The following is a 20,282-nucleotide window of genomic DNA, read 5'->3' as shown; positions in this document are numbered from 1 at the left end:
ACAGCTAGAGAAGAAAAAGAAAGGCCCTAAGACATGGGCTGAATTTGAAGAAAAAAATGAATGAGAACTTGAAGAAAGAACTAGAAAAACACAGGGAAAAATTATTAAGTGGCAGTGAGAGCTCATCCAAAAACAGACAGAAAAAGAAAAAAGAAAAGAAGAAATCTGGTAGGTACTCGTCGTCTTCTTCACCCAGCTCTGATTCTTCCAGCAGTTCTTCAGATGCTGAAGATGAGGATAAAAAACAAGGAGAAAGAAAAAAGAGAAAAAGAAGAATCATTCACATAAATCTTCTGAAAGCTCCACGTCAGAAACGGAATCGGACAGTAAGGATAGTTTAAACAAAGAAAAAGAAGTCAAAGGATCCAACTGAGAAAGAGAAGGACATTAAAGGAGTCAGCAGAAAAAGAAAGATGTATCCTGGAGATAAACCTTTATCATCTGAGTCCTTATCAGAATCAGATCATACTGAAGAAGTACTAACGTGGGAGGGTGGGGGAGAAGGTCAAATGGGGGCTGGACATCGAGGAGGGCACTTGTTGGGACGAACACTGGGTGTTGTATGTAAGTGATGAACCATGAGAATCTACACCAAAAACCAAGAGCACACTGTACACACTATATGTTAGCCAATTTGACAATAAGTTATATTTAAAAAATAAATAAATAAAATAAAATGTGCCAGCAACAAATAAATAAATAAATAAATAAATAAATAAATAAAATATCCCGGCAAAATAAATAAATAAATAAATAAGAAGAAGTATGAGCAAAAAAGAAGAAAAGCAGTGAAGAATGAGAAAAAGAAAAAAACAAAAAAGAAAAAGAACCATAAGACACACAGTGGGAAGGGGCGTCTGGGTGGCTCAGTCGGTTTAGCATCCAACTTCAGCTCAGGTCATGATCTCACGGTCCGTGAGTTCGAGCCCCGCGTCGGGCTCCGTGCTGACAGCTCAGAGCCTGGAGCCTTCTTCGGATTCTGTAACTCCTTCTCTCTCTGCCCCTCTGCCTCTCGCTCTCTGTCTCTCTCTCTCAAAAATAAATAAACATTAAAGAAACACAGTGAGAAGAAAAAGAAGGCTCCTAGTTCAAGTCCTGACTCACCATAACATTAAGAAAAATCAGGATTCCCTTACAAAGTGCAATGTCTAAGAAAATTTCAACTGAAAATTATGACATAATTACTAAAATGCATGAATTGTCTTGTCTTTACAATTATTCCTGGACTGTTCAATAGTCACTCAGAGGCCGTTGTGTGAAAGGGCCGTAACTGTTGCCTGCTGCTTGAACATCTGTTTTTTTTTTTCTCTTCCAGTGCTTAACAACTCTGGGAGATAATACATTGCAGTTGCACTACTGGCTAAGATATTTGGGGATAAAGTTAATATTTTTTTTTAATTTTTTTTTAACGTTTTTATTTATTTTTGAGACAGAGGGAGACAGAGCATGAACAGGGGAGGGTCAGAGAGAGGGAGACACAGAATCTGAAACAGGCTCCAGGCTCTGAGCTGTCAGCACAGAGCCTGACAAGGGGCTCGAACTCACGGACCGCGAGATCATGACCTGAGCCGAAGTCGGCTCCTTAACCGATTGAGCCACCCAGGCGCCCCTAAAGTTAATATTTTTGACTAGAAGTATCTAATGATAAATCGACAGAAATCGAATCTGGATATATCATTAAGATATAATCAGAAATGATCAGATGACTCTAGTTAACATTTTGAAATAGGGATTACATTGATGTTTCAAAATCCTTACTCTGTAGATAAGCATATTTTAGTTTTCTCCTCTTAAATACTTTTTTACCTAGGGAAGGAGCTTTTAGGGTGGGGAGGGGTGGTTCTCAATCTCTCTCTTTAGCTAGCAGAGTAGCGTGCCTTTTCTCTTCATACATCCTATGTTTGTGGACACAGTAGCCATGCTTCATGGGGAGGTCAGAGCTGTGGGTACAGCGGTCTTGCCCTTAGACATCCTTGGACTCTTGTCATTTGCTGCTTTCAATGAATCAGAGTGACAGCCCTTTGCAGCACGACAAAGCCCCAAAAGCTCTGGGATTTATCTCCCCTTCGATGATACTGTATTTTTTTTAGCATTAGAATGTGTTACAGCATTTGAATTAATTTTGACTACGCTCTGGCTTTGGAGAGGAATCATTGCAAATAGACACTGGTACTTTTTGCACTTGACAGCGAAAAGTTCTAAAATGCATGTTTTATGCTGTTAGTTTTAACCAGTCAGGAAAATTTTACGCACCCAGTGTTCGTTATTTTATTTCTGTATGCCTTTTGTTTAGGCTGCCGGGTTTAGCTTTTATTAACTCCTTATTCTTGCTACCTAAAATCCATGCTGTGTTTAATGGCATGCTTCCCGAGATACTTAGCATGTAAAAAAAAGCAGGCTTTTGACTTTTTTTTTTTTCTTTAGACAGCTTCATATTGAAGCTGAGACTTACCATAAACAAGATGAGTGGCAGGCCTGGGATGCTGTGTCTTGTTACATGAAGCTATTGCCAGAATCTCAGTGAATATAACATTTGAGAAATTTGTCTTTGTATATTCATAGCAAATAATGACAATTTAAATGAGAATTACATTATTGCTCTTCCTGTGTCATATTTTTTTATTTTTAAAAACAAATTTTTAATGTTTATTTATTTTTGAGAGAGAGACAGAAACCAAGCTCAAGCAGGGAGAGTTCAGAGAGGGAGGGAGACACAGAATCCGAAGCAGGCTCCAGGCTCTGAGCTGTCGGCACAGATCCCAACACGGGGCTGGAACTCACTGACCGTGAGATCATGACCTGAGCTGAAGTCAGACACTTAACCGACTGAGCCACCCAGGCACCCCTCTCCCTGTGTCATCTTTTACAAAGATTTTGTGCTTCATTTCCACTGCTGAATTGTTTACTAGTAACATTAAAAGGAATTGATAAATCATTTTTGCTTTACATTTTTTATATAATCAGGTAACATGAAATATAATTTGGTGTACAATTTTACCTGTTACAGAGGACATGGTAATTATAGTGGTATATGTACAAAACATTTTGGCATGACAAGGGGCCGAATAAATAGCTATTTTACTTAAAAAATAATAAATAAAAATAAGATAAAATTACAGTGTGATAGCATTCACACCATTCAGCTAAGCAGTATTCAAAAGAGTGGCGATACCTGTATTAATCATCAAGGCGGTCAAACGAAATACCACAGACCTTTACTTTCTCCCAGTTCTGGAGGCCAGGAGTCCAAATCAAGGTGTCGTGGGTTCGTTTGCTTCAGAGGCCTCTCTCTTTGGCTTGCCAATGGCCTGCTTATGCCTGTGTCTTCACATGGCTTCTTCTATGTACCCATGCAACCACAATGCCTCTTCCTGTTCTTATAAGAACGCAATCATATTGGACTTTGCCTAAGTTACCCATTGTAAGCTCATTTCTCAGTTCTGTATATTGAAGATAATAATAGTCGCTGCTTCAGAAGTTAGCTACAGAGATTCAATTAGATATTTATTTATTTATTTGTTTGTTTATTTATTTATTTTTCAATTAGATTTTTAGACAAACACTTGAAACAGCGCATATAGCGTGGTTAGTCAGTAAAATGTAGCTATGTCACCCAAGTCCAAGCTTCCTCTGCTCACACTACGTGACAAGCCAATAAGTCGAGAGGCAAGATGCCGGGGGCAAAGCAAGTGACTTTATCTGGAAAGCCAGCAAACCTGTGAGATGGCAGACTGTTGTCCCAAAGAACCATCTCCCCCCCCCATGAAATTTGAGCTTCTTTTATGTTAGGAAAAGTGGGAAGGGGAGGGAGCCAAAAGGTGACTGACCTCTGATTATATCTGAGAAAGGTGTGTAAGTTCTTTGTCTCTAGTCAATTGATCTTACTGTAGAGGAATCTAGTCATATCATTTCTGTGAATCTTAAATATAGCATAGTCATTTCTACATGTACTCCCTTATCTCCTTGGGCGAGATATATTTCAGGTGAAAAGCAGAAGTTTGCAAATCTTAGCTGCAACATGTCTATGTGCAGGGCCAAGTAGAAGTTTCTAAGCTCCAGGGCACAGTAGCAAGGAAACAGAAGCAACGTGGAGCTAGTCATGCTAAGTTATAATCCCCCAACATCAACGTTCCGTTCCATAATCTTGAGGGATGAGGACAAGGGGACATCACCTCTCATCTGACTGCTTCTTGTTGGACAGGGTCAAAGAGAGGCAATTGTGGAATAGAACAATTTGACCAGACTTATGAAATATTCCGGAACGCTCTTTTTGCCATTGGGGTCTTAGAAGCAACCCCAGGCATTTGTCCCCCTAAAATTGAATGAATTCTCTTTTTTAAATTCCATTTATTTATTTTATAAGTTTATTGATTTATTTTGAGAGAGAGAGAGAGAGAGCACAAGGAAGAGGGGCAGAGAGAGAGAGAGGGAGAGAGAGAATCCCAAGCAGGCTCTGTGCTGGTGTGGGGCTTGAACTCCCAAACCATGAGATCATGACCTGAGTCAAAATCAAGAATCAGACCTTTAACCAACTGAGCCACTCAGGCACCCCTAAAATCAAATAAATTCTTTTAGGAATCCAGGGAAAGGGCCTTGAGAACCAGTTTCCTATTCTGATTCACGTTCCAAGGTTTGTTGGAGGCAAGTAGTCTGTTGTCTAATTTTGTCAATATGGGTTCTTCTGAGGTAAAACGTAAGTGCAGCAGGTGGTGTTAACTATCATATAGACTCTGCCTTGTTCAGCAAGCACCTGGGTAATTAATAAGAGGCATTTCTAAGGAAACAATAGAAAAACACAGCGTGGAGCAAATTATAAATCTAGTGTCTGAGTCTAAATGCTGCCAATAAGAGGATTTTTAGGTGCTGCACTCAAAGCATCCTCAGATGGAGTGAGTGCAGGCAGACATAATCTGATGGATTTTTCTGGTTCATAGTGGCAATGACTCTGGTGATCCTTCTGAGTGGCCCATAGAGTGATGGGAGCTATTGCAACAATTTCTCTGATATTTCTCTCACATTGTCCAGCTTCAGTTTGCAGGGATGTAGGAAAGACAGCAGTTTTAGTTCTCAGTGATTTCAAGTCAAGAGAAGGGAGAAAATTGGAAACCTTAGTTTGGAGAGTCATAGCTAGATAAGTAGGAAGAAGAATTCAGGTTCTAACCCAGTTTCATAGGCAAACAATCAACACTCAAAGACAACCAGAACTAGAATCTAACATCCTCTAACATCCACAAAGGTGTGTTTTTGAAACATAATTTTTCTCTCTGAAATCACCCTCCTATTTATCAGATAGCCAGATTAAGACTAATTTATTTGTAAAATAAATTTAATTTTAACACACCTGGCCTAATTATTTACATAAGTGTGGCAAGAATACCACATAGGTCTTTTCATTCTGCTTTGCTGGAATGTTTTTTGGTTTTTGTTTTACCTTGTTTTTTGTTTTTGAGAGAAAAAGTGGGCACACATGTGCCACTGGGGGAAGGGCAGAGGAAGAGGGAGAGAGAATTCTGAGCAGGCTCCACATTCATTGTGGAGCCAGACATAGGGCTCCTATCCCACGACTGTGAGATCAAGACCAGAGCTGAAATCAAGAGTCTGATGCTTAATCAACTGAGCCACCCAGACACCCCTGCCGGAACATTTGAATAAGGAATTTCAGATTGAACTTTTTCATAGCCTCCCAAGGCCAGAAGCCAAGCCAAATACTTGCCATACCTATAGCTTTGGGTAAATTCCTCCCTTCTAGAGGTCTCCAAAATATCCTGAGATTCCTACATTTGCCAAGAAGTTACCTTCTTTACTCACTTGGTAAGGCTGCTGGGAGTTCTGTAAGCAATGTATCAAGCCAAAATTTCCGAGGGGTTCTATTGGCTCCCAAACTCAACTTTATTTCTTTAAAGGTGTCTGGTCATATCTGAGTCTCTGCATGCCTCTCAAATATGACATTCCAGTCAAAGCCTTGGTAATCTAACCAATGTTTTCAATGGTGTTCTTTTACCAGGAGATTTTCATTGAACTTAAGCAAAAAACTATAATTGCCATGAAAGAATACTCACTGAGAGTTTCTGAATTCTGGATGGTTCAGGTAGGGAGAAATCATCAACATGTCAATGTGTTTACTTTCCAGTTTCCTTAAACTGGAAAAGCAAACATTAGAGAGCTGTCAATGTTTCAGACAAGAGTAATAAAAACCATAATCATCTTTCTCAATTCTTGTTCTTGTTACTAATTCTTGTTACTAATTCTTGTTCTAATGTTACTAATTCGAGTTCTTTTAAAAAAAAATTTTTTTTTATGTTTATTTTTGAAAGAGAGAGAGAGTGTGAACAGGCGAGAGACAGACACAGAATCCAAAGCAGGCTCCAGGCTCCGAGCTGTCAGCACAGAGCCCGACGCGGGGCTTGAACCCACAAACTGTGAGATCATGACCTGAGCCGAAGTTGGATGCTCAACTGACTGAGCCACCCAGGTGCCCCTCTTGTTCTGTTTGAATGCAGTTTTTCCATTAGTTCTGGAAATTCTTAGTTTAGTTTTATGATCTTAAAGATATGAGAATCTTGTGTTTGTCAAAAGTCCTTTTTCATGAATCTCCTTAAAACTGAAACACATTTGTAAGTGTATCAGCGTGAAATAATAATTGTAAATGACAAAAGCTTCAAAATGGCCATGGTTAAAAATCTGATGGGATTTCATTACATTGTAGTCGATAAGGAAATTTGGTTATTTTTGTGACACATAACATTTTAATAATTAGGAGTACATGTGATTACCTTATATCAGGGCACATTAAAACTTGAGGAATTTTATATAATTTTTGGAATAGTTACAGCATTTACCCACACAATATAAGCTAAGAGGATTTATCATCATTTCTTTGACAATGCTTCCCATGTAACTTAACATACAAAATAAACAAGCCTAATTGGTTAAAAAGACTTTATTTAGAATTTGAATTTTTTCATAAGTTTGTTAAAAATATCAGAAAGTTTAGGGGCACTTAGGTGGCTCAGTTGGTTAAGTGACTGTCCGACTCTAGATTTTGGCTGAAGTCATGATCTCAAGGTTCACAAGATCGAGCTCTGTGTTGGGCTCTATGCTAACAGCATAGAGCCTGCTTGGGATTCTCTCTCTGTTTCTCTCTCTCTCTCTGTCCCCCTCCCCTGTTTGTGCATGTGTGTGTGCTCTCTCTCTCAAAAAATAAATAAATAAACATTTAATTAAAAAACTATGAGAAAGTGGGGCACCTGGGTCAGTTAAATGTCCTACTTTGGCTCAGGACATGATCTCACAGTTTGTGGGTTCAAGCCCTGCATCAGGCTCTGTGCTGACAGCTCAGAGCCTAGAGCCTGCTTTGGATTCTGTCTCCTTCTCTCTCTGCCTCTCCCCCATTGCACTCGGTCTCTTTCTCTCTCCCTCAAAAATAAATAAACATTAAAAAAAAAAAAAACTGTGAGAAAGTTTTTAAAAAATCAGATTAAAGCACATACCTAAGTAGGATTATAGCTCATTATGAAACTTAATGTTTAATTATCTATTTAGCCCAGGTGGCAATAAGAGATTCTACAGAAGGATATCTAGTTGTTAGCAAAACTTAGGTCCTTTAATATTGGGAAGATTTAGTTTTCTTAAGTAATCAAAGACCTGATGAAGACAAAACATAGATATTTTGTTCTGGGGTAGATTAAAAAACAAAAACAAAGACAAAAACAAAAACAAAAACAAAATCACCCTTTGTTCATAATTTCTTATTAAGAGTAAACCAACAGTCCAAGGAAACGTTGTCATCTTAACAGAGAGACAAACCAAATTCCAATCTCTTACTAGTGTACTGTTAATACTCATTGACTCCAATTTTATTCAGTCCTGACCATGCACACATACCATTCTTTTCCAAAGATTCTCCTTCACAAACTTTCTACAGCTTTCTTTTTCATTAGATTTTGTCATAAGGCTTCCCTCTCTAAACAATCAGTCTCAATTTAGGACAAAATCACTTTTTTCCCCCTTCGATAAAAATGTATTCTCACATTCTTATAGCTTTCTTACAAACCTCCTATTTTCCCTGCATACAAAGTTGCTTTCCTTATCATTTCTCACAGTCTCAATCACATTTAACGGAATTTTAACTTTTAAAACCTTAATCTCCAGTGAAGACTAAATAGTAACCAATTTTGAACCATTACGCCAGAATTCTTTAGAACTCTGGAAAATTTATGGAGATATTTCTTAATTTCTAGAAATGTGTTTTTTCATAGTACAACTTTCAATAAAGCATAAAACATGTTTACCAGCAGACCTAAATTTATCTTTAGTTTCTCTGTAATAAGAAGCCAAAAGCAGATAAACCTATGTTCAGGAATGAATGTTTCAGTATTTTATTTTATTTGGAAAAGACTTATATATCCAATGAATTCAACTGAATTTACCATTTAACCTAGCAAAACTTCAAAGTTTCAGGTCACCAAAGATTTTGGAAGCTATTAAAGAATCTACCTATAAACTATTTGTTTAACATATTTGCTCTTAACAATTACCCATGAAGGGGAACCTTGGTGGCTCAGTGGGTTAAGCATCCAACTCTTTTTTTTTTTTTTTTTTTAGTGTTTATTTTTGAGAGAGAGAGAGAGAGCACATGCGCACACACACAAGTGGGGGAGGGGCAAAGAACGAGGGAGACACAGATTCCTTAGCAGGCTCCAAGCTGTCTGCAGAGACAGACTCAGGGCTCTAACTCACGAACTGTGGCATCATGACCTGAGCCGCTTAACCAACTGAGCCACCCAGGTGACTCTTGATTTCAGCTCAGGTCATGATCTCACGGTTCCTGAGATGGAGCCTTGAGTCAGGTTGTGCACTGACAGTGCAGAACCTACTCGGGGTTCTCTGTTTCCCTCTCTGTCTCTGCACCTCCCCCCCCCCCCCCCATTTGTGCTCCTGCTTGGGCTCTCTCTCTCAAAATAAATAAATAGTGAAAAAACATAATTACCCATGAAAACTTTGTGAGGCAGAAAAAATTAACCACCATTTGAAGTCATTTTTGCTGACAAATTACAACAAAGATAACATGAGTTTATTTGACATTTAGTCAACTTTGGTAAAATGAAAGTTTTATATTTAATGCTGATAACTCTAAAGACATGTCTATTTTAATTAAATCAACACCTTTGAATTTTAGTTCTCCAAACATCATCCCAGATTATGTGAACTTGAAAAACATTTGGGTTAGTTTCTGTCTTTCTGAGTTTTAAAATGCCCAATTTTTATAAGCACTTGCTTTTAAAACAATTAAATAGAGCTCCTTTCCAAATTAATTTTGAGCAATAGAGAAAATATCTCACATTTAAAACTTTTACAGACACATATACACAAACAAGATATAAACCAAATCTAGCCTTTAGTTCATTAATATTTTTGGAGAGGACATTAAAGACCCAATTTCCAAATATCTCTTTTTTACCAAACAAACCTAATTGCAAGATAGCATTACAATTTATGAATCCATTAATTAGTCATTTCCCATTTTCCAATTAGAACATAGCTGGTTTTAGGGGCACCTGGGTGGCTTAGTTGGTTTGACTTCAGCTCGGGTCATGATCTCTCTCTTCGTGAGTTTGAGCCCCACACCGGGCTCACTGCTGTCAGCCGATCAGCACAGAGCCCCTTCAGATTCTGTTCCCCTCTCTCTTCCTCTCCCCCATTGTTCTCTCCCCATAAATAAATAAATATTAAAAAAAAAAAAGAACATGGTTGGTTTTGTCCAAAGTACCACAAGCTGCATCAACAAACAAAATGAAGCCCAGAGTATCTCTGTGAATATTCATTCTTCGCCAAAAGTAGGATTTTCACCAACTGAACTAAATGGCTTTCTAAACCAGTTAAGAGACCCAAACCAAACCCCTCTATTTGGAGAAAACAGAAGGGGAGGAAGAAAGCTAAGAGTCACTAATATTTGTAGAGATCATTAAAGCCCAATTTCCAAATATCTCCCTTTTAGGAAACAAATCTAACATGGGTAAAACTCCAACGATGATTCCCCTCTCCAGCAGGGTGCCTAGGACAAATGCAAACAAACATCTTTTGTTCCCCAAGGAAAAGCCAGTACAGAAGGGAAGGGAGTTCCTGGTTGTACATGCAGGAATGACTTACCCTACTTTAGGGTCCATCAACTCACAGTTTGTTGAATTCTTGTCCCAGCAGCCTAGTGCAGGGGCAAGTCAAAGAAGTCAAGTCCAAGAGGAAGCCCCTGGAACAAATTGTCCCGACAGTTGCTAGGGAATCCCTGATGCAGGCCAGCTGGCTGTGACCTGGCTGGCTTGCTAAGTCTGTAAAAGGGTCCAAGCTAGTCCTGCTCACCTCGGGACAGGCCAATAAGTCGAGAAGCAAGGAAAGCAAAGCAAACCAAGGAGATGCGGACTACTGTTCCAAAGAACCATCTTCCCCAGCCCCCCAGCATGAAATTCAAGCTTCTTTCATGTTAGGAAAATGGGGAAGGAAGGGGTTCTTTTTTGGGGGGGAAGGGGTTCTTCAGAAAACATTCATCATATTTATAATATTTCCCATTGAGGCTTTTCCTTTAAAATGCCAACACATTTTATTTGTATTTTATTTGTATTTATTATTGTTGTTTTGTTTTGTTTTCTGGTTTGTTTTTTTTGGGGGGGTGGGGGGGAGATCTTAAGCAGGCTCCACACTCAGTGCAGAACCTGACTTGGGGTTTGATCCTATGACATTGGGATCATGACCTGATCTGAAATCAAGAGCCAGACATTCAACTGACTGAGCCACCCAGGTGCCCCCAAAAGTTTATTTTATTTTTATTTAAAAATTCCAACACATTTTAGGGTACCTGGGTGGCTCAGTCCATTAAGTTACTGACTTCAGCTCAGATCATGATCTTGCAGTCTGTGGGTTCGAGCCCCATGTCAGGTTCTGTGCTGAGAGCTCAGAGCCTGGAGCCTGCTTCTGATTCTGTGTCTCCCTCTCTCTTGCTGCCCCTCCCCTGCTTGCTCTCTGTTCCTCTGTCTCTCAAAAATAATAAACATTAAAAAAAATTTTTTTTAATGTCAACACATTTTAAAATGAAGTATATGTGGGGTGCCTGGATGGCTCAGAAAAGCATGCAACTCTTGATCTTGGGGTCATGAGTTCAAGCCCCATGTTTGGTGTAGAGATTACTTAAATAAATATTTTTAAAAAATGAAATATATGTGCTCATACAGGACAAAAACAGATGAAACATAGCCATTGAATATATAGGTTGCTGTCATTTGGAGATACACAAAGAAGAATGTTCTATACAAAAACACATATAAAGCATATAAATATTTGCTTTTATTATGTATAGACTATTTGGAAAGATTCATCAAACTCCTTAAAAAGCCTCTACCTCCTGAATGAGCACAAAGAAAGAAGCTGCTACTGAAAGCTTGTCTGTTGCTTATGAGCCTGTGGAGGTTGAGAATTACAGAATGAGTTTGTGAATTAGAAAACAGAGAAAGGACAGTTTCTGGAAACACCTCCTTTAAAGGGCTGAAGATATTAGAATAGGCTGACAGAGAAAAAGCCACATCTGCTCAGCAAATCATGCATCTAATTGAGAGAAACGACACGAGGATTTTTCAAAGCATTCAGTGGATCCAGAAACCTGATCACTGATGGAATTAGAGGGGAGTTTAAGTACAGGAGTAGAAGGAGGTGGGAACAAAGGACAATCAAATCTAGCTTTTGCCCAGAAGATGCAATCAGAGAGGAAGATGGGGAGTGTCAGGAGCCTGTCATTTCCCCGAGGTTGATTGCACCTGGGGTCTTTCCAAACGGACAAAGGATGGGAAACTCCCTACAAGATTATAAAGCTAAACCGAGTCAGATTCTTAACACAACAGTTAACAGAGAACATGGACTATGTTGCATCCTCCCACGCAGAGCGGGCAAGACTAAGTGCTAGGCCAGGAAGGGAGGAGCCTGCAGTCCCGGGTGGGTGGAGCCTACAGCGGCCCCTGAGGCCTTAAGAACTCAGCACAGCTCCCAACCCAGCACAGAGCAAAGACCTGATCCTGCAGTGGGCACGCAAGCGTGTCTCGGGCCACAGGTGAGCACGCACTCAGGGAAGGGACCAGAAGGAGAGGCGAAGCAGAGCAGGAGCAAGGGCCAGGCGAGCAAGCTGCAGACCAGGGACTGGGGTGGCCCGCGCGGCTGCCTCACCGAGGTGGATGAGGGCGGGAATTCGGGAACTGACCGAGTTGCAGTGATCTGGGAGGCTTCAGACAGGTCCAGAAGTGCTCGGTTGGGTTCATTTACAAGAGATTTTGTAGCCTGAAGAGTGGATAATTTAGTGGGTTCAGAGAAGGAGTCAGTAGGGGAAGTGGGCAGCTGTGGGTGTGCATGTGACTGGACATTGGCTCCTCACCTGGACCCCACCTGACGGAGGTGTGGGAAAGTCCCAGGGGCTTCTGCTGAGCACCTGCTGTGTGCCAGACGCCGTGCTCATTGCAGTTCTATTTTCTTCTTTTTTTAAAAAAAATTTTTAATGTTTATTTATTTTTGAGAGGAAGAGACAGACAGAGTGGGAGCAGGAAAGGAGCAGAAAGAGGGAGACACAGAATCTGAAGCAGTCTCCAGGCTCTGAGTTGTCAGCACAGAGCCTGATGCTGGGCTGGAACCCACAGACCATGAAATCATGACCTGAGCTGAAGTCAGACGCCTAACCGTCTGAGCCACCCAGGTGCCCCTGCGGTTCCATTTTCTTAACCGGTGAACTTTGGTGAAGTGTTTATATATGTGTGTGATTACTTAACTGAAGATCAATTAAGTATTTGCTGATACTTTCATATGGACACATATACACCCAATTTCTTTTTATGTTGTGATCAACTATACGGAATTTCTTTGGGTGATAATCACAAGATTTATTAGGTGTGCCAGGGATTTTAACATGATTTTATCCAATATTAATCTAATTTTGAGGACCATGTTAAGAATAATCAGGAAATCTATAATGAAGCAAGCCAATTAAGGGAAGAGCGTTACAAACAGTGGAATTCTGTGTCACGCCAAGTTCCTATTATTTAAAACCAAAACATCTAAAAGGTTGATCTCGGTTTGTATTTATACTTACATGTAAATAAAAAGGGAAGATGAGGATAGTTACCCTTGTTTCAGGTGTCCCTGAAAGGGTTGGGGATCAAGCAACTAGCCCCAGATGACACAGGTGAAATCAGACCCTCACAACATCCAGGCAGTGAGACCTTTCCTCAGCCTCAATCCGGAGATTTCTGTGGGGTTACAGGAGTGTGGCCAGGGAAGGTGGGGGTGGGGCTGAGGTGGTTGGATGGAAAGAACATGTGGGCAGATTAGGATCACAGAGGAGAGGACTGCAGGGACCAGGGGGCTTTGAGATGGAGAGAAAGCTCAAAGGAGGTAGTAGAAGTTGCCTAGGTTAGAAAGGGAAGATTAGCCTTTAGGAAAAAAAGCTTTAATTACAGAACAGTTCATTTACCTATAATAGTAGGAAAAATTATAATGAATTCCCATGTACCAGGACACCTCCGTGTACGATTATAAATTAATTTCCAATTTACGTATAGTCCCAGCAATTCTCCTGTGCTATCAGTTCGAGGCAAATCCCTAGGCATCTTCAGATTTCATCTGCAGACAGTTCCTTGTATATCACCTAGAAGATCATTTTTAAGTGATGTCTAATACCATTATTGCCACTTAAAATAATTAGCAGGTTTTTATGAGATATTCACCTTGCCAAATTGAATTCTATTTTTATCCTGTGTTTTTAAATGTTTATTTATTTTTGAGAGAGAGAGAGAGAGAGAGAGAGAGAGCAAGCGGGGGGGGGGGGGGAGGGGAGAGGGGAGGGGAGGGATAGAAAGAGAGGGAGACACAGAATCTGCAGCAGGCTACAGGCTCTGAGCTTGAATTCAAGAATCGAGAGATCATGACCTGAGTCAAAGTCGGACACTTAACCGACCGAGCCACCCAGGCACCCTTTATCCTGTGTTTTTTGTTTTTTTTTTTTAATTTTTTTTTAACGCTTATTTATTTTTGAGACAGAGAGAGACAGAGCATGAACGGGGGAGGGTCAGAGAGAGGGAGACACAGAATCCGAAACAGGCTCCAGGCCCTGAGCCATCAGCCCAGAGCCCGACGCGGGGCTCGAACTCACGAACCGTGAGATCATGACCTGAGCCGAAGTCAGCCGCTTAACCGACTGAGCCACCCAGGCACCCCTAAGTCTGCCTGAATCTCAAGTTTCCCTGGGAGACAGGCTGAAGGGATCTGACACCTTGGGATGGAGGGGAGAGTTATAAGGGTTACAGCTGAAAGAAGGAAGAGAAAGACTGGCTTGGCTAGGAGGGGGCAGTGCACACTCAAAACAATGGTTAGCCTTTTAAAAAATGTTTTTATATAGAACATGCTAAGCTTATAAAATCGAAAAATAGTATAATGAACCCAATGTGTCAGTTTCCTGGGGCTCCATAGCCAAATACCACACGCCAGTTGACGTAAACAACAAAAATGTGTTTTGTCACAATTCAGAGGCTGGAGGTTGAAGATCAAAGTGGCATCAGCTTCGGTTTCTCCTGAGGCCTCACTGGCTTACAGATGGCCTCCTACTCACCTGGCTTTTCCTGTACGCCTGCCCAAACCTGTATCTCTTCCTTGTGTAAGGACACCAGTCATATTGTATTAGGCTTCACCTGACCAGCCTCATGGTTAACTTAATCGTTGCTTTATAGACCTTACCACAAAATAGGGTTACGGGGGTGCCTGCCTGGCTTAGTCAGAAGAGCGTGTGATTCTTAATCTCAGGGTCATGAGTTCAAGCCCCACGTTGGGTGTAGAGATTACTTATAAATAAATAAGCTTAAAAAAAAGAAGACATTATTTTAAAAAGTAGGGTCACAGTCTGAGGTACTGGGAGTTAGGGCTTAATCATGAATTGGGGAGGGCACAGTTCAGCCAACATCTCATGTATGCACCCAGTAATTATGCCCCCACTCTTCCCTATCCCTCATTATTGTCAAGCAAATCCTAGATATCATAGGGTTTATAAGTAAATATTAAACTATGTCTCTTTCAAGTATATGTAGAGTCTCTTCATTAACAAAACCACATTATTCCCCTTCTTTAAAATCATCAAGGGGCTCCTGGGTGGCTCAGTCGGTTAAGCGTCCGACTTCGGCTCAGGTCACGATCTCGCGGTCCGTGAGTTTGAGCCCCGCGTCGGGCTCTGGGCTGATGGCTCAGAGCCTGGAGCCTGCTTCCGATTCTGTGTTTCCCTCTCTCTCTGCCCCTCCCCCGTTCTTGCTGTGTCTCTCTCTGTCTGAAAAATAAATAAACGTTAAAAAAAAAATTTTAAAAAAATCATCAAATATCCACTATTAGTTATGCAAATAACTACAATTATCTTTTTTTAATTTTTATGTATTCGAGTACAGGAAATAAACCTCATAAAACATCGCCAATGATATATGTGCTCCTTATCTCTTTAATATATATTCTTTTTTTCCTCATTATTCTCTTGAAGGAACCTGGTGAATTGTCCCACAGACTTGCTCGCATCTGGATTTTGCTGTGTCCCCACGTCATTGATTTCCATCGCCACCTGGAGTTGTGGCTCTTTCCTTAGAAGAGGATTACGTAGCAAGCTTCAATTCCCAGCCATTGAGTAAAGGTTACAAAAGTGCCAGCAGAGACTGATTGGGGGCTGTAACCCCTGGCAGCTGCTGCAGAGCTGAAGGGAAAGGAGCGGAAACAGGCTCGAGTGGCTACAGTGTGTTGCACATCCGGGAAACCTGCACCTCCTGGCAGCTTTTGAAGGAACAGAGAGAAGGCCGAAGAGTCATCGGCTGCTGACTTTTCTAGCTCCCAGAGAGCCAGGCCTTTCTGAAGGGAGTTTCCTCAGACACACACCCTGACCACGCAATGGCCTTTGCAGCCTCCCTGGCTGAGCTCCACGCAGAGGCCAGCTGCCCCCTCTGCCTGGATTACCTGAGAGACCCAGTGACCATTGCCTGCGGGCACAACTTCTGTCTCCATTGCATCCAGCAGTGCTGGGAGGATCTCCAGCACATCCTCCCCTGTCCTGTCTGCCTCCACCACTGCCCCGACAGGAACTTCAGGAGGAACACGCAGTTATGTCACGTGACTGGTTTTGTCCGGCAGCTTCCCGGCGCCAGGAGCAAGAGGAAACTGCAGGACGAGAGACCCCTGTGTGAGAAGCACAATCAGGTCCTGGCCCTGTTCTGTGAGAAGGACCTGGAGCTGCTGTGTCCCCAGTGCAAAGCCTCCTCCGACCACCAGGACCACCCCCTGACGCCCATTGAGCAAGCTGCAGCCCGCCACAGGAAGAAGCTCAAAAGCTACATTGAGCCCCTGAAGAAGCAGGTTGAAGATGCCGAAAAGGGGTTAAAAATGCAAGTCTCAAAATTATTTCAGTTGAGATGGAAGGTCGAAAACCGAAGATACAAACTGCACTCTGAATTTGAACAATTTAGGCATTTCTTGGGAAAGGAGCAGGGTGCAATTCATATTAGGTTATTAATTGAAGAGAACCGTGTTCAAGAAAAAGTAATTGAAGGCAAAAACCAGATGTCAGACTACCATTCCACACTCAGGAGTCTGCTTAGTGCAATAACCGAGAAGTGTTTGCAGACAGACATAGATTTACTGACCGGCATTGAAAGTATCCACAACATGTACGAACACCTAGAGACCCCAGCAGCCTTTTCATATAAATTAAGGAAGGAGATTTGCAGTCTCCCGCCACAGTATTTTGGGCTGCAGAAAATGATCAGCACATTTCAGGTCGATTTGACCCTCGATCCCGAAACTGCCCATCACAACCTTCTTATCTCGCAAGATAGGAAGACGGCAACGTTTCAAAAGATGAAACCGAGTGGTGCTCGTAATCCCCAAACATTTACTTCTTACCCAGCTGTGCTGAGTTGTGAGGGATTTGATGCTGGCAGGCATTTTTGGCAGGTAGAAATAAGAGGCCTAGGCGAATGGTCCTTGGGTGTGTGTAAGGAGTCTTTCCCCAGAAGGGCTCTTATATCACCAGTGCCAAACAATGGCTGCTGGCAAATCCAGTTCTGGACCAGTACGGATGGCACAGAGGATTCAGTAAACCTCAAGCACATTGGCATTTTTCTGGATTATGAGTTAGGAGAAATTTCGTTTTACAATTTGAGTAATAATTCACATTTATATACGTTCAGTGAATTTTTTTCAGAAAAACTTATGCCTTATTTTTCCATTGGGCCGTCTTCAAAATCGCTTACGATAAGTCTAGTCAAAGATGAATCCTGAACCACCTTGTAAATCATTCTGTCTGTTCCGTGTTCTCCCTATGTTAGTGGAAAATGCTTGCATTAAAGAGTCTGAGTTCATTTTTGATGTTTGAAGCTGATGTCTTTTAACCCTTACCCCTCTGGCTCCACCCCCTGCCCCACACCTGGATAAGCTGTTAGGACAGACTGGATGTTCCTTCACTGGACTTGGTGAGGTGGTTCTAATTAAGAAAGTCCCTGCTGCAGAGGCTCTTACCCCCAGTGCCTCTCCTCAACCACCAAAAGAACCCCCAGCGGGTCATCTTTGTCCCTTCTCTCAAGCCATCTTGGATTGGTAGCCACAATGCTCTTCACAAAGAGTCTCACTATGTGAGTAATAAACCATTTGATACTCACTTGGTGTGTTTGTGGTATAGGAGTCAGGGCAAGCCACCCCAAAATATATCAAATGGCATATTAGTTATTTCACATTAAAGCTACTTAGGGGCGCCTGTGTGGCTCAGTTGGACTGTCAGTTTTGGTTCAAGTCATGATCCCAGGGCCATCATGGGATTGAGCCCCATGTTGGGCTCTGAGCTGATTGTGGAGCCTGCTTAAGAGTCTCTCTCTCTCTCTCTCTCTCTCTCTCTCTCTCTCTCTCTCTCTGTCTCTGTCCCTCCCTTTCTCTCTCCCTGCCCCTTTCCCCTCTCCCCACCCCCAACCCTGCTCACATTCTGTCTCTAAAATAAAAAAAAAAAAAAAAAAAAAAAAGAGGGGCCACCTGGGTGACTCAGTCAGTTAAGCATCTGACTTGGCTCAGGTCATGATCTCACATCTTGTAAACTCAGGCCCTGCTCTGGGTGAGCACAAGTCCCACTCCAGGCTCTGCACCTCAGTCGCTTGCTCTCACGCACACACTCTCCTGTTGCATCCATACGACTCCTGAAACAGAATGCTACGGGCACCAGTGACAGTTGCAACAAAGTTTATTACAATGAGAGGCAAGGCCGACCGATCGGGACCAACACTCTTGATAAGAGCGTGGCCTCGAACAGCCGGGGTACAGAGTTTTTAAAGCCGATCACATCGTTTTATCATTATCTGGGAACAGAACAGAGAAACAGTTCCCAGATGAGTTAGAAACAGTTGCCAGATGAGTCAGAAAGTTATCGAATGAGGTGATTATTTTAGACTTTCTGCCGCTAAGTTGCAACCAGTGGATCTCCTTGACCTTGTCTCTGATGCTCTTTTTTGAGCTTTTGTTTCCTTCATTGGTAAAGCCTGATTCACAAGAGTATGAAGTATGATTTACAAGAGTAAAAGCAAGGTTGTTATCTTTTGACCTTCAGTGTCAGAACAAAGTTGTTGTCTTTCAAGCTAAGCGTTAGCCCTACAGTACAATTTAACCCTTACACTCCCTCCCTCTCTCTCTCTCTCTCTCAAAAATAAATAAAGAAATAGCCAATTAAAACACAGCCATGCAAGAAGGACACTCACACCTTCCTGTGCCCCTGAAAGCAGGAAATTAATCTCCCATGTAAAAGATTCCCTCCCATTCCCTGTACCAGGAGATAAAGAGCCATAAAGAGAGATGGGAAATTTAGAGCCAAAAAGGCTGTATAAAGAACCCTTGTTACTTTTCACTAATTTACTACCTTAGCCCAAATTCTGCTTAGAATTTCTTACTAATTGAAACTCTCAAATATAAGTTTTCTTTGTCCTGTCAACTCCTCAAAAAGTTATTTATTTATCTTAAATGTTTATTTATTTTTGAGAGAGAGAGAGAGCACAAGCAGGGGAGGGGCAGAGAGAGAGGGAGTGGGCTCTGTGCTGACCGCAGAGAGCCTGATTTGGGGCTGGAACTGGCAAACCATGAGATCATGACCTGAGCAGAAGTCGGATGCTCAACCGACTGAGCCACCAAGGTGCCCCTTTATTTTTTTTAATTTTAATTTTAATTTTAAATTAAAGAGAGTGAGCAGGGGAAGGGAAGAGAGAGAGAGGGAGAGAATCCCAAGCTTCACTGTCAGTATAGAGTCCGATGAGGGCTCAAACTCACAAACTATGAGATCATGACCTGAGCCGAAATCAGAAGTTGGATGCTTAACCAACTGAGCCACCCAGGTGCCCCCAACTCCTCACAAATTTACTGCCTCTTTGTCTAAAATGTATAAAAAGTGCCCGCCTTGGTCTCTGTGTGCACGCTTTTTTTTTCCTCCTGTTAATCTGTCTCATGTTAAGTTTAATTCTTAGTCCAGCTGAAGGACCTTGAGGGTAGAGAAGAATTTCTTGCTTCCCTTTAGTGGCATTAGCAGTCTTGAAGCCAAAGCTAAGTTTTGACGGATGGAGTGGGGTTCTGCCTATGTGCAGTGACTGTAACTGCATTTAGAATATTATATAATCCCGGGTTAGTTCTTGGGATACTCTGATCCCAAGAACCATGGTATATTTGTTTTTGTTTTCCAACTACCATAAGACATTTACCCTTGTTTTCTAAAATTATAATATTGTATTTGTGGTTCCCCATTTCTCCTGGAAAAGTTGCAGAAGGTATTGTAATTGTTTTTGCATTTCTAATATTTATAAATAAAAATATTACATGACTGGTTCTTCGAAAAAAAAAAACAAAAAACAAAACACCTCTACCACAAGTACATCTCATTTGTCTTTATATCAAGGAGGCAGTGAATGTTTTAAAATTATACAAGAAGTATGGGGTGCCTGGGTGGCTCAGTTGGTTGAGAGTCTGACTTCAAGTCAGGTCATGATCTCTCTGTTCATGAGTTCGAGTCCAGTGTCAGGCTCTGTGCTGACAACTCAGAGCCTGGAGCCTGCTTCACATTCTGTGTCTCCCTCTCTCTCTCTGCCCCTCCCCCCCTCACACACACTGTCTCTCAAAAATAAACATTAAAAAAGTTAAATAAATTAATTAAATGATAGAAGAAATAGATCTACATATGCAAATATCAAAAATATTTCTAGATATACTTAAGTGTT

The 20,282-nt window shown here is 41.5% G+C and overlaps 1 protein-coding gene and 1 pseudogene across 1 annotated transcript; both read left to right on the top strand.

Moving 5' to 3' along the window:
- The window catches only part of LOC132692970 (uncharacterized), a 31,187-nt pseudogene extending 15,355 nt beyond the window's left edge, over positions 1–15,832 (top strand).
- Positions 15,833–15,939: 107 nt separating this feature from the next.
- Positions 15,940–17,325, top strand: LOC132692971 (tripartite motif-containing protein 75-like). Its single transcript, XM_060655798.3, has one exon. It carries the CDS (start codon positions 15,940–15,942, stop codon positions 17,323–17,325), a length of 1,386 nt encoding a protein of 461 aa, XP_060511781.3.
- Positions 17,326–20,282: the final 2,957 nt, after the last annotated feature.

Source organism: Panthera onca, chromosome B1 (assembly GCF_046562875.1).
Source record: "Panthera onca isolate mPanOnc1 chromosome B1, mPanOnc1 haplotype 2, whole genome shotgun sequence".
NCBI lineage: Eukaryota > Metazoa > Chordata > Mammalia > Carnivora > Felidae > Panthera > Panthera onca.
Note: the sequence above shows the minus strand (reverse complement) of the source record. Positions and strands in the feature narration are given on the sequence as shown.

What these genes read in the sequence shown, in the direction of transcription:
- LOC132692971 (XM_060655798.3), top strand. Translation starts at nt 15,940, where the DNA reads ATGGCCTTTGCAGCCTCCCTGGCTGAGCTCCACGCAGAGGCCAGCTGC.